The following is a 15,193-nucleotide window of genomic DNA, read 5'->3' as shown; positions in this document are numbered from 1 at the left end:
TATTTTGTTCTAAGGACAGAACTCCCCATGCACAGCCAGTATTTTCAGTCAGGTGCTGGTCGGTCACAGGAACATATAAGGTGAAAATCAAAATTAACCACCGCACACTGAAATTACTGTGACTTTATTAGGGAACAAATATATACAAATATTTTGTTCTATTGCTCTCCACATTCTGATGGGTAGCCTGTCAGTTTCATCTCGTGTTTAACCTCGCTTAGCACAAAGTCTGGAAGCAGGGCGAAACTAGCTAGCAAGTGTAGCCACAACACAATTAGCACAATCAATGCTATGTGGTGTTATTTGCTAGTTAACACTATTCTACTTAGAAACAGTTAGAAAAAACATCATGCTAGCTGTGACTTTGCTAGTCTAATTTTGTCCAGCAACTTCAAAGCTAGCTAACCAGTGTAATACCAAGGCAAGAAACATTGGAGACAAGGAGACATTGTGGTTTTAGCAGTAGTTCGCATTTGAGCTATCTGTGGACCAGCAGCACAGCATCTTTAAAGTCCTGAATTCATAGTGGAGTTGTCAGGTTTGAGTGTTGTCCCAACTCTACTTTTAACTAAACCCTGCTGACTACAGGACAGACAGCTGACTAGCTTGATAGCTAACAAGATACAGTAATAATGTTGTATCTTGCTATAGTTTTCTAGATAACAAGTGTTAGCTCATTAGCAACACCATTAGCTCTGTAGTTTGGGGCATAAGGAAGGAACAGCCAGAATACAATTTAACATAGTAGGTGCTCTAAAATTAGGATTACTTAGCTAATGTTAGCATAAATTACCCCACTGTCCATAATACCATGGCTGTCTTTGCTTATGTCATGGCTATCAGGCTTGGCAGTCTCACAAAGACATCACATGTTTTTGTTAATATTGTGGCTGAAAACAACCTTTTTTCTCTTGTAGTGAAGCTTGGCTTGCAGTTTTTCCCTGCTTGTGGAATTTTTGTTAAGCTAGGCTAAACAAGTCCTTGACCTATCTGTAGACATGACATATATTCATCTGAAACATCTGACTAGAGGATTTCCCAATGAGTGTTAGAAAACTTTAGTTGAGGAAATTCTTTGGGTTCTCTGACAGTAGATCGGTGTTGGGTTCTCTCCAGGTTCTCCAGTTCCTGAGGTGAGCTGGTTCCGTGATGGCCAGGTTCTTTCCACCACCGCTTTGCCCGGTGTTCAGATCTCGTTCAGCGATGGCCGCGCTGTTCTGAGGATCCCCGCTGTGACCGCCGCACACAGCGGAAGATTTTCCGTCAGAGCCACCAATGGTGCTGGACAAGCCACAAGCACTGCTGAACTCCTTGTTACAGGTGAGATCTCTCACTGTTTGATGGAAAAGTTAGACATTTTGGGAAATACACATATTCACTTGGTTGCTGATGAGAAGACTGATATCACTCTCATGTCTGTATGCTAAGTTTGAAGCTTCCACTGAGCTAACTTAGCTCAGCATAGATACTAGAAACAGAGGGCAGCTAGCATAGCTCTATCCAAAGGTAATAAAATCAGCCTATCAGCACCTTGTCTTATTTATTTATTGGGACCATGTACAGTGTAAAACATAAATGTTACCACTTGATGTACTGTACCAGAGTTAGCTTATAGCTAATTTTCATCTGCAGTCTCTTCGGCAGGTCACAATTAAAACATATAACAGAACACTAACAAACACTACAAAGCTTTGTTCAGACTAAACGCAAGTTTGACTGCTGGATCATTTGTGTTTATTTGCCCCAAACAGCCAAAATACACTACTGCACATTAGCTAGCTAGCAACAGCAGGCACCAACTGTGTCTGTAGGAGAGTTTCTGTGTATTTGTGTTCAGTTCAGCTTCTGACTGAACTCAGAACTCCCTGGGAACTCTGGTTCTTTCTGTTATTTCCCTCCAGTCTCTCTCCTTTCTCTTCGACTCTCTGTGCGTTCATGACGTACAGTATCAGTCAAAAGTTTGGACACACCTTGAATGAGAAAATGTGTTCAAACTTTTGACTGGTACTGTGCATTCATGAAGCCCTGCGTTATGCGCAAATATTTTGCTCAAGCTGAAACATTTTCAACTCACGCAGGCTTGTATTTGTATCAATTGGCATAGCCTGGAGTCTTGCGTCTTTGCATTGATTTTGTATGCAACTGCGCTGCGTGAAAGATTTGCTTCATGTTCTGTCCAAGCACAGAATTAAGCTCACTAATTAACACATTCTCGTTTGTTTAATTGGATCAAAAACTCATGTGTAAAAAGAACAATTTGCAGTTTTATGGAGAGTTATGAAGCTGACTATTTCTTGGTTGGGACCAGTAACTTCCTTGCAACTAGTCCCAACCAATAAATAATTTGACACAAAACCTTCCGAAAATATTAGTTTTTGTACAGATGAAAGTAACAAGACGTTACTTGTTAATATATGAGCCTTAGAGGTGTTGGGAGGTGGATTTTGTTACATTTGTACCGAGACGGGCTAGTTGTTTCCAGTCTTTATGCTACGCTAAGCTGGCCTAAACTTGATATCTACCATAGAGATATGAAAGTGATATCAATCTTCTCATCTAAATCAGAGAAACACGAGAGAGAAAGCGAATAAACAAATTTCCCAAAATGTTTCACTAAAAATAAATAAATGAAATGATGTTCTCTTTCTGCCTCAGCTTCAGTCTAAGTTTATCCTGCACTGAGCTGTGAGGCATGAGCGTGGCTATGTGGTGGGCATGGCCTGTTACTTAATCCAGTGATAAAACCAATATAGATGCATCTGTTGCAGCATAGCTTTCCTTAAGAGGAATGTCACGTTTATTAACAGCTTGAAATTGATCCTCTGTTATAAAATTGTACATGTCAAGTAGTTGATAATAAACCAACAGTTATAATTAATTAAGATATGTGACAAAGTCAAAGTTAAAATGTATTTGTTAATCTTTATTCTTATTTGTTTATCTTTGCATCACACTGATGATGGACCCTCATTTAAACCTCCTGCATAAAACCAGCCTGAGCTGCTAGTGCGGCTATTTATTTCACCTTTACTCACTAAACAAAAATTGGTTTTTGGTGTTCCACTCTGTTCCTTGTTAAACTGTTTCATTGTCTTTCATTTCCTGTTACAACTATGTACATTTCCTCTCGAGCGTAATTAAAGGGTATACGGATGTTAAAATAACTTTGTTTTAATGCTGGTGACGCGATTTTGTATTCCTCTAGTTCTGCTCAACCTACATCACGTCACAGACTTGCTTTAGATGCACATAAGACTAAACACATGGTATTCTATACATCTACAATAGTACCAGTGTCACTCTTAGAAACACCCTAAATTTGGTTTATCAGTGTAATGTCATGCATTCATGTTCAAATTCATGTTCATGACTAAAAAATCTAAATTTTCTAAACGTTGTTTTACTCATCTGTTATATGCCCCATCATCACAGTGCATTGATCCATACTTTATTAAGTCATTTATACAGCCATATCCATCACTTTATAGTATAGAAAGTTCACAATTTAAACAGAAATCACTACATTAAATGAAAAATTTGAAATTAAAGGAAATTTTAACATAAAGATAAATAATAAACAATAACATTAAATACATTTATAATGTATTAAGATACTTATTCTGTAAATCATTTTTAATCGGTGCTTATGCTTGTGTAAATAAATAAAATTATGTCATGATTTGTTGTTATTATTTATCACCAATGACAAATTTCATACTCATTGCTCTCTGTATCACATAAATCACAGAGTTTACTGACCAGAAGAAAAAATCATCTGTGAAGCTCAACCGATAAAGCTTTCAAAATATGTCACATCTCTTCTCTCATTTAAATATCATACATTTTATATTTAATATTATAATCACACAATCCAATAATTACTGAGATATCACACATTTATATACTAACCGAGGCAGGACTCACTTTGTTTGTTGTTTCTTGTATGTTGGTTGTGTGGTAGTCTGACTGTGAATGTGTTCTTATCCTCAGATCTCTCTTGAAAATGATAATTTCACCTCAGTGAAACCACCAAAATAAATAAGGTTCCCTAATTGTAAATAAGTACACATGTCATCATTAAAACCAGGCTAACAAGACTTTTTTTTCTGTCTCTGCAGCTGAGACGGCGCCTCCAAACTTCCTTCAGAGACTGCAGAGCTCGACAGTGAGGCAAGGCAGCCAGGTGAGGCTGGACGTCCGCGTGACAGGAATCCCGACACCTGTGCTGAAGTTCTACAGAGAGGGGGCCGAGATCCAGAGCTCAGCCGACTTCAGGATCCTTCAGGAAGGAGACCTGTACAGTCTGCTGATCGCTGAGGCCTTCCCCGAGGATTCTGGAACATATTCTGTGACTGCTACCAACAGCAGCGGACGAGCCACCTCCACCGCTGAGCTGCTGGTTCAGGGTGAGGCCCTCGGGCAGAACGAACTTTAACAGGATTAGAAAACATGATCAAACTTGATTTAGTTGTTTTGTATCCAGATGAACCTGAATCTACATGTGTGTGTTTGCAGGCGAGGAAGCTGTACCTGCTAAGAAATCCAAGAGTATTGTGTCCACATCTCAGATGGTGACTTCCCAGACTGGGATGCACAGGGTAAGACATACCAACCTGGGTCTGTTCCAAGAAGCAGTTTTACTGAGTTTTCTGGATAAATTTGATTTATTAAAATGGAACCCAAAACAATTTGGAGTTTAGACTGATGTAAAAGGAATTATTTACCCAGATAACTCAGTAAACCTGATTCTCTTTTGACACAGGTCTGGAAATGTTTGTCCGTTTTGTAATTTCATAACTAACATGATATTGTAATTTCGTTATCTCACATATTGAAGTATTTGTGACCGACAACCTTCTGCATGAACTGTCCTTACTACTTAAAACAAACATCTAGATTAAGTAATAAAGTGTGTGAATCATGTGGTGTTTGTCAAAACTGAAGCCCTGTGAGATGAGTCATCATGATCCTAACCGTATGTCTAGACAGCAAGCATAGCGTGAGCAGCAGAGCTCCGTCTATGCAGCTACACTGGAGGCGTTCAAGTGCTTTGTTGAGTGTAGGTTACCCACGTGTTGGAAGCTCTCAGAGCCCAGTACACATGACTGTAACGACGTGTGTAAAACTTCAGGTCGCGGTTACGCCTATGAGACGCGGCTGAGATGCGAGTCTGCACGGAGCAGGTGCAGACAGCTGCATAGATTAAAATGAGAGTGTATCTGTTGCATGTGACATGAGAGTGAAAAACGCGCCTTACGTGCTTGCTGTTTAGACACGGGGTAAGGCACAAGTTCTTAGTTATAGGATTCATTAAAACATAAAAAGCTTTACGATTTATTTCTCTGAAATAAATCATTCCATGTGTAATTTTTCCTCTTCAGAAGATGGAGGTTAGTTCCCAGGCCACCACCATGATGGAGATGCACGTTGAAGGTGGAATGATGACTCAGCATTTGGCTCACAAAACCCCTCCGCGGGTTCCCCCAAAGCCGACCTCAAAGTCCCCACCGTCCTTTGTTTCCAAGATGATGGGCGGACGCCAGCAGTCGCCTTCACCTGTCAGACATGTGAAAGGGCCGACGCCCACACCTGTCAGGTACAAACAAGAGCTGGGATTCAAGGCCTTGAAGATTTAGAAAGGAACGGGGGAAAAAAGAATGTCTCAGTGTAGGAAGATAACAAAGAATCAGTGAAACAAGATAGCGATCCATAACGACTTTCATGAAATGGAATAAAGTTGCTCAAGATATTTGGTGTTTTTGGGGCTATATCTGCATCATGTCTTGTGTTAACTGTCATCCACAGACCGGTTTCTCCCTCCAGCAGGCTGTCCGTCTCTCCCATCAGACCGGTCAAGTCTCCTGTCATGATCAGGAAACAGGTGAGAACATTTATTGCCCAGTAGCCACTTTTATCAGCTGTCCAAGTCCAATCTCAGTTCAGTTATAATGTTTACTAAAGTAATATTGAGGTTTACTCATTAATACATTTAAACATCGTTGTTGTTGTCATTACAAACACTGCTGTCGTCCTCGGTGTCAACATCAATGTGCTACCTCTGTGACATATGCTGTTGCCGAATGAGTTGCTAGTGCAGCAGCAGACGTATGATCCCCCACCGGCTTCCCACCCGTCAACACTACCAGATGTGTTTGTTGGAACAACATCACTTTCTGGGAATTAAATTTGGTCACTCAGACTTTTGCACATCACCATCCATGTGGAGTAGTTACTAAGGGCTCATGAAGAGCTGCTGCTGTCCAATCCAGGTGCAAAAGATGGATAAGACTTAATGTAATCATCATTAACATGGTGCCTTCCTCCTGCAGGTGTCTGCCTCTCCAGAGGTCCTGCCACCATGGAAGCAGGGAGACTATATGGCTGAATCCAGCTACACCAGTGTGACCAGCATGACTAGTGTGAGCAGTGCCACCCAGCTTCACATGGAGAAACACTGGGAGCAGCAGGTCAGCGCCACCAGAGAGGTGAGGATGGTGGAGTCACCTCTTTAAGGGGAACTTGTGCTGGCTTTACATGCATGCATGCAGACTGAATAAAACATTAAGTTGGTTTGAATCAGTGCATCCAATCTTTAAGGCCACTCACAGGAAGTGAGCAGAAAATACAGTAATGGTGGACTTACTGAACTTGTTTGAGCTTGACTTGTTCCAGCAGATTGGAATTCTCCTTTAAATCAAATAATACAGCTGTAGCAAATTTCAATTATGCATTCCAAAAAATGTTGTGAAATGAAACAGTGCCTTGGCCCAGCTGCTTGTGTGTTGGATGTAGAGTGAACATGTGTTGATGTGCTGTGAATGCATCAGGATGAGCATGTTTCCCAGGAGGATAAGAGCGTGGCGGTGGCTACCGTGGTGGCGGCCGTGGATCAGGCTCGTATCCGGGGGCCGCCTGAAGCCACTGTGTCCGGAGAGCAGGTAGACCACCACAGTCTGTTATTATCACTCCACCTGCTGCTCATACTGTCACTTCAATCATTTATCTTTTTCATTTTATCCTTTGTTTACTTCATTAGTGTTTCTCCTCATTCTCTTTATACATCACCTCGGTCTGTTAAACATATCAGCGGCTAATGTTGATTTTACTAATCACATTCAGGACAACTTTATATGTTTAGCTTCCCGAGCAGAAGCGCTTTTAAGATCATTCCAGAAACCTGGAGATCTATTGATATTTAAAACATATAACAGTAGAGTTACTCCAAAAAACAGACAGAAGAAAACCATTTTAGCTTCTCTTGATGATTGTTTTAAAGTAAAATCAAATGCCTTTTTTGGAGTAACTCCACCTACTGCCTCTAGGGGAAGCTAGCAAGACTTAAAACTGTTGTTCTGGTTTGGTCAAACATGTTTTTCTTATATCTGTCTGTATCTGTAAACTGGTCAACAGCTAGTCTCGCTCTGATTTACATGTTGCATTTTGTCTATTGTAAGTAATTAAGGAAGTAAACTTTATGTCTGTTGTTACAAGGTGCTTTACAGGTGCACATAAAAATACCATACCATAAAATATGAAACAATTATCATTAACAATTGTCATAAAGTCATTAATGAGAAAAAATGCCCCATATTGTCTGATATCAGTTTGTCCTCAGTTGTGAGGATTTTCTGTTTTTGTGAGTTTTATATCATTGTAAAGCTAATATCTTTGGGTTCGGGACTTTGTTCCATCTTAGATGGACTCTGTTCTAATCAGCCATTTTCATTATTTTCTGACATTTAATAGACTAAACAATTAATCGATTCATTGAGAGAATAATTGAAAGATGAATCAATAACGATATAATGGTCAATTGCAGCCCTAGGTTGTTCCTCAGTTTTGGATCTAAAACAGTAAAAGCACAAATCAGATTGGACCAAGTATTGAGTTTTGTGGGACACCGTATGGCATAAGCGCCCGGGAAGGGACAAATTCAACAACCGCTACTCTAAATATTCTGTTTCATTATTGAACAGGTGTAGACGTAGAAATATAAAATGGACATATTGTGATTTTAGCAGCAGTTAGCATTGGAGCAAATTGTTCACAATAACATGGCTGTCTTTTTTATGTTATGGTTACCGTTTGTCATAGCTTAGCAGTCTCTCCAACATAGATTTTTACGATTATTTTGGCTACAAATGACCACATTTGTAGCAGATTTTTCTTAGTTTTTTCTCTTTTGATGGAACTAGGCTAGCAGTTTCCCCCCTTCTTCCAGGCTTTGTGCTAAGCTAGGCTAAACACAACTCTTTACTGCATGTAAGCTGAAACTGCAATCTTACTTACAATCTGTACAACACAGCCAAACAAAAGAAAAAAACTCCATAAAAAAAGTTTTTGCCAACAACATATGTGTAAATGAGATAACTTTATTGTGATTTGGTGCTATATAAATAAAACTGAATTGAATTGAGATTGAATTAAATACTGAGTGACAGCTTTGGAGTTGTTGGAAGGAGCAACTTCCTTAGTTGAATATCTTCTCTTCTTTACATTTTCCTTTCTGCATCTTCTTTTTTTAACTAAATTTTTAAATCCATCTCGTCTTTGCATCAGTTTTAATGAGAGTGAACTGCATGTTTCACCCTTAAAGCTGCATGATGCATGGCGTCATAGATTCTGTGATGGTGATGTATTCTTAAGCTCTTGTAAACATCATTTGGGAGTATTTTCTCCAGTCTTTAGGGCTTCTGGTCACGTATCTTCCTCCAGACTTTGTACAATGGATGTCCTGAGATCCCTGTGCTGCTTGTTGTGTCTCCAGGCAGAGGGAGGGAAAAAAGCCGGGGCGGTGGCCACAGTGGTGGCTGCTGTTGACCTTGCTCGTGTCCGTCAGCCCGTGCATGCAGAGGGCGGTCGAGCAGAAGAGGAGGCTGTAGAGGCTGAGATAATGCAGAAGGCAGCAACGACTGCAGAGAAACATGTTGAAATGAAAACGCTACGCACTGAACCGCAAGTTGCTGCCTCTGTGACCTCAGAGCAGCGCAGAGTCCAGGTCTCCCAGGTCGGAGGAGTTTACTGAATTCTTATTGAGAAGATATTAAATCTGATAATAACACACTTTCTTAACCACTTAATAAACTCTGTTGGTCACTCCAGATTCAGACAACAACAGAAATGTCCTCCCATGTGGACACTGGTGTCACCCCAGCCCCAGTTCCACATTTCACAGTTTCTAAAGTTTCCGTTCCTAAACCTGAACCTAGCCACGAGGTAAGGAGAGGAGCTGCAGGCCCGCCGTCGCCATCCAAAAAAACCTCCATTTCATCTTTAACACACACCCATCTTAACATACAGTCTCCACTGTTTTGTTATGTGGTGTGTTGCACTTTAAACTCTTTCTCACAGAATCACCCATCCTAAAATATTACATCACTTTTTCTTTTGTAAGGCTACCACAGCATCAAGGCTGTTACAGTAACTTCAGTTTGTGGTGATGACACACAAACTTTAGTGTCATATTGATTGGAGCCGTTTCCAAACAAACTACGGTAGCCTTCAGGGACAAAAGAACATGTCACCCAGTGCAGTAGTGTGGCTCACTGACATGTTTTTAATAGTTTTTGGACAATAATGGAGGTCTACGGCACAAAAGAATCAGATATATCAGGCTTTGGATGCACAGACAATACTTCTTAGTAGATCAGTTCATTGTTGGTTTGGATCCAAACATAAAATGAAGAAAAATATAGAAAATCGCCAGACTGATCCTTCAACATTTCACAACTTTTGCTTTGTTCGTTCAACAAGAAAAAATGTTTTGAAGTATAACGTGTTTAATATTTATCAGAGTATTAAAAAAACAATCCTATATTGAACGATTGTGCAAAATATCTTTCTACAATATTTGCACAACAACAGGATGACTAAGGTGGTTAATGTATGGTTAGGGTAAAGCCACTAAAACAGTTGGTTATGCTTTGTTTTCTTGTTTTTTGTACATTAATTGCAAGTCTTTAATTGGACACAAACTTCAGTGTAGCTTATTAAAATGTTAAATTATGTATATCATGCAGAATCATCCGATATCAACATAATTTCTATGAAATTCGTTTTGGTTGGGACTGAAACTCGTGTATTGTATTTACATTAGTATTGAAAAGTTTCAATCAATCTCTTATCTGTGCCCTGAAATTCCTTTTTGGCCACTATTTTGAATTTCTTGTGAAAATCTTCAGGCCAGAATTTCATGGAACTGGGTATTAACTGTAGTCATGCTGTGGTAACCTGTTCATTGATACATTTATTTAGATAAAATCTTTTAAGGCTAATGGAAAATTCATCCAACCTTTGACTAAGATTCACTCTCCACCACCTCTACTCCGCTCACTAATCCGCAGCTGAACGAAGCCTTGGACTTTGGAAGCTTTGTTTGGTTTGTGTCGATGGTTAACGCTGTTCTCGTTGGTTCGGTCAGGTGTCCATCTCCGGCTCTGCTATTGCCACTCTGCACAAAGAGTTATCCTCCCCCTCCACTCACAGAAAGGTCATCAAGCCTGTCAAGTCTCCCAGTCCGTCTCGCAGAACAACAGTGGAGATGCGAGTGACACCGGAGCCCCTCCCGCCGCCGTTTAAAGACGCCAGATATCAGAGTCAGTTTGAGTTACAGGCGGGCGGGGCTTACGCAATGAGCGAGGAGGAGTTTGAGGACTGGGAGCCTCAGGTTGGTCCGCTCCCCCCCCCCACCCTTTCCCCCAATTTAACCCTGTGTGGACTGTTACCTGCGTTCCCCTTCTTCACCGCAAAGCAGCAGCCAATCACATGCTGCCCTTCATCCGCCTCATGAAGAATCCTCCTCTTCTTCTGCCTGTCTTTACCTGTTGACCTTCACCCCTCTGTCCTCTCTGCAGGGTTTTTATCTGTTCTAACCAGCTTCCACCCGTCCATCCTCACAGAGCACCACCGTTACTTTTTTTTTTCTGTGTTCGATGATGTTTGACTTGTGTTGTCGTTTTATCTCAGGAGGCAGCTGCAGTGCCCACAAGAGCCCAGGAGCCTGTAGTTCCTCCCACTCTTGTTGCTGTGAGTACTTCCCCCTCCACTTCCTGTTTCCTTCCTTTTAAAAATATGGCTGCTGAGTGGTTACTCATAATGAGCCATGCAGAGTGCACCTGAGTTATCCTACGTACGCTGTGACCAATTATATATATATATATATATATATATATATATATATATATATAGAAACATTGTGTTCAATATTAAACCTCTTTTATGGGGTTCAAATGCAAATACTGCTTTATTATATGATTCATTAAAATCAAGCTGGTTATCTGCAGATAAGAGAGATAGTTTACCACAGTAATAGACTCATGAATGATGATTATAGTGGCATATTAATTGTGCGCACTGTTAATAAGCTTATTAAATTATAAATGCAACATTTTTGGTCAGATAAACCTTATGAGGCATTCATTTCATTTATTCAGGCCTTTTTCACTTTTGTTCTCTGCTTTGGTGTCTGAAAGTCATTCCAGGCCACTGAACATGTTGAAAATGCAACCATATTTTAAAAAGCCTTTACAATCCGCACACTTTCATTTTACACTCACTTAGTATCACTTTTTTCTGCCACAATAACCTTATTACAGATATCATTACTACATCTCATGCCGTATGATACTTCATTCATGTTGTGATGATGCTTGTTATTAAGAACTTGAACGCGCTCGTAGCTGGAAACCAGCATGATACAAGTTATCAAAGGTCAACAATGTTAGGCTCAGTGAAGCAGGTACCTCAAAGAAAGCCAGACTAAGTTGAACTTGCTTTGTGTCACAAACTGGGCGCAGTCGCATGTTGGATTTGTGACTCTGTAGATTGAAAAGTTCACAAACTGAAACTTTGTTCTGAAGGTGTCACTGTTTTTCTGTTCAGGGCCTGAAGAATGTAACGGTCACTGAGGGCGAGTCGGTGACCCTGGAGTGCCAGATCAGTGGTGAGCCCACTCCCGTCATAATGTGGTTCAGAGAAGATTACAAGATCGAGAGCTCCATTGACTTCCAGATCACCTACGAGAACGGATTCGCCCGGATGGTGATCCGCGAGGCGTTCGCTGAAGACAGCGGACGCTTCACCTGCACCGCCACCAGCGAGGCAGGAACCGTCAGCACCTCTTGCTACCTGCTCGTCAAAGGTAACACAATATCTAACAGTATCTCTACCCTCTTATGCTCTGCGGGGGGGGGGGGGGGGGGGGGGGGGCTGGCGTTTATTCCAGCTCACATTGGGCTTTACTTTTAGTAATTTGATTATTGTTGTTATTGTTAGTTTTAGTGAACAAAAAGTCTTTTTAGTCTTGCTTTTGTAATGGAAATTTTGTGTCATTTTCATTGTGGATTTTTTGGGGTGAATTTAGTTCACAAATCTAAGCTAATGTTAGCTAACACTACTGGCAGAGACATTTGACAATGCTTAAGTGATACTTATTAGAGCAACAATTGCAAAAATTGTGATATATATATACATATATATATATATATATATATATGTATATATATATAGTTTTTTATATAGTTTTCCTCATGAAAAAAAGGTTGTCAACAAATATTTTTTATCATGGTTTCAGTTGCTAAAGAAAACCCTGCTCAGCTCTGTGATGTAATGTATTGTAATTGTAATTATACTTGTCATGAGATGAATATTAAAGGGTCATGATTCCCCTTTTTTAAAAAATGCTACTTTTCTAAAAAGGTGTGTGAGTCAGCAAACATTTCAACACAACATAATTTATTCAAACAGTTTCATGCTACTAGTTGGCAGTTGGAGCACTGTCGATTTATCGATTCCCCTCTTAGGGAGGGACATATTAAAATGTAAAAACTATGTTAAAATCTAAGATTTCAGTATTTAATGGCAGGAAATTTATACAACCAACAAAAATTTTAATTTGCTTGGGTGCATTGTTCTAATAAATGTGGGTGAAAAGAGTGTTCATGTTCATTTTTGCATTTACATACTTTTTCAAATCAATCAACTTGTACAATGACAGTTGATGAAAGTTGATTTTCAGTTTGATTTTAGAAATTAATTGAGACTAGTGGCTCTCTGGAAGAGTTAGGAAAACTTAAAGCTGTATATGTGTATGATTTGGAAAATGCTCAACAGGAAAGAAAGTATATAACATTTGTAATAAGTAAATAAAAAAAACATGCACAAACAGATCCTTCACATTTTAATGCTGCATCCGTTCAACTCCTACTCTCTTGTAGTGTCAGAAGAAATTGAGAGCAGAGAAGAGACGACGACTGTCACTGAAATAGGAGTCACAGAAGAGAAAAGGTGAGTTGTTCAATCTAATGCTTGCAACAGTTTCTAATTAACCACTGGAATATAAGATGTAAGTTTAACCAGCTGCAGTATTTGAACGAGCTGTTGGTTCTCTTCAGTATTGCTATTGAGACAAAAGAACAGGCGATGGTGGAGGTGAGCACAGGAGAGACTGCTGCTCCCTTCTTCATCAAGAAGCCGACCATTCAGAAGCTGGTGGAGGGAGGGAGTGTTGTCTTCGAATGCCAGGTCGGAGGAAGCCCAAAACCACACATCATCTGGAAGAAGAGCGGTGTGCCGCTCACTACCGGATACAGGTATAAATCTCCTATCACCTTCTGTTAGTACCTGTCTTATTGTTATTATTGTTGATGTATTGAAACCTTTTCATAGCCTGATTCCAGTCCCTAAAACACACAGCCATGGTTTATGTTTGGTCTGACAATTTTTGTATTTCCCCATGGGATGATATACTGCAGTTAACCACACATATCCACACACACACGCACACACTGAGATGTCCTGGATGGGAATCACTGCTGATTATTCAGAGCAAAATCAAATCTTGCCCACACAGAAAATGATGAAGAGGAGGATTTTAGTGGCTGACATAGCCTGTTAGTTGATTACATTTACTTACAGCTCCAATTTCAACTTGTCGCAGTTTTTTCTCATGTTTGGTTGTGATATTTTCACACCTCTGTCAGCACAGAGGTTCAGATACATATAGCATCTGTTGTGATCTCTTTGTTGAAAGATCAAAACAGATAACTATTGTTGTGATGCATGTCTTCAGATACAAAGTTGCCTACAAGAAGGAGACTGGCGAATGCAGGTTGGAGATCTCCATGACCTTCGCTGATGATGCCGGAGAATACTCCATCTTTGCCAAGAATCCACACGGAGAAACCTCAGCCTCCGCCACCCTGCTGGAGGAAGGTATCTGCATCCTTGTGTTTTTTTATCACATCTCAATGCTCAACTTCAGAAAGACATCTTCTATTAAGAAAATCATTTGAATGCACTAAGGAAAGCTTTGTTGAACCAGTGATTCACAGTGTGTCTGCATCTGTGTTTACAGAGGAATATGAAGCCTACATGAAGCAGCATGACGTGACATATAAAACTGAAGTGACAACGACGGTGGTTCAGGAGCCGTCTGTGGTCGTGAGTCAATATGAACTGGAACAGAGGAGGGTGACGACCCCAATGAGCTTTGTCTCAGAAACGGTACTTTCTTACTAAACGTCCAAGATTATTTAGAAGTCTCAGCAATCATCAGTTTATATTTAATACTGACAATGACAAATGTTTTTTGCAGGAATTCTTAACTTCAGCCTTTGAAGAGAGGATCATCCAGGAGATTGAGCTCCGTATCATGAGGATTACCTATAGAGAGCTGGTGACAGAGGACGGAGAGCTGATTGTGACAGCAACAGAAGAGGAGGCAGTGCAGCCGGCCTTTGACACACCCGTCAAAAACTACAGGATCATGGAGGGAGTGGGTGTCACTTTCCATTGCAAGATGTCCGGAAATCCACTGCCAAAGGTATTTAGTTGAAAATATAGCCAAAATATTATCTAAATGTAAAAAATTTGTATTAAAAATGCCCAATCAACTTTCACCACACCTGGTGCTATATCTAATACATAAGCCTAGAGCACATGTGCCAAAGTTCTCCTCCTCTCAAATTATATGTACAGTTTTTGTGGCTCCTACTATTGGTTATTTTGATAATGTCACTGCAGGCGTCACTGCCATGCTTAATAGACTGTCATTAATAATTATTAATAGTTAAGGTTTGTGTTTATCTCACTGCCAACAAGTGTTACGAGCTGTTGCCAGGCCCTTAATAGATATCAGTATCATTGTGCATTTGCAAACAGTGGATAAGTTCCTTCTTATACTGGAGAAATTAGT

At 40.1% G+C, this 15,193-nt stretch overlaps 1 protein-coding gene across 1 annotated transcript in view; it reads left to right on the top strand.

The window, feature by feature from the left end:
• LOC121907520 (titin-like) overlaps positions 1-15,193 on the top strand; it is a 254,288-nt gene that overhangs the window by 11,505 nt on the left and 227,590 nt on the right. The window contains exons 4-17 of the mRNA XM_042427130.1: positions 1,117-1,320; positions 4,119-4,406; positions 4,516-4,598; positions 5,382-5,596; positions 5,806-5,881; positions 6,330-6,485; positions 8,740-8,745; positions 10,966-11,025; positions 11,881-12,139; positions 13,215-13,284; positions 13,392-13,589; positions 14,069-14,211; positions 14,354-14,502; positions 14,594-14,821. Coding sequence (XP_042283064.1) covers positions 1,117-1,320; positions 4,119-4,406; positions 4,516-4,598; positions 5,382-5,596; positions 5,806-5,881; positions 6,330-6,485; positions 8,740-8,745; positions 10,966-11,025; positions 11,881-12,139; positions 13,215-13,284; positions 13,392-13,589; positions 14,069-14,211; positions 14,354-14,502; positions 14,594-14,821 — 2,135 coding nt within the window. The remainder of the gene's footprint in view (positions 1-1,116; positions 1,321-4,118; positions 4,407-4,515; positions 4,599-5,381; positions 5,597-5,805; positions 5,882-6,329; positions 6,486-8,739; positions 8,746-10,965; positions 11,026-11,880; positions 12,140-13,214; positions 13,285-13,391; positions 13,590-14,068; positions 14,212-14,353; positions 14,503-14,593; positions 14,822-15,193) is intronic.

This window comes from Thunnus maccoyii, chromosome 11, assembly GCF_910596095.1.
Source record: "Thunnus maccoyii chromosome 11, fThuMac1.1, whole genome shotgun sequence".
Taxonomy (NCBI): Eukaryota; Metazoa; Chordata; class Actinopteri; order Scombriformes; family Scombridae; genus Thunnus; species Thunnus maccoyii.
This window is presented reverse-complemented; position numbering and strand designations above follow the sequence as displayed.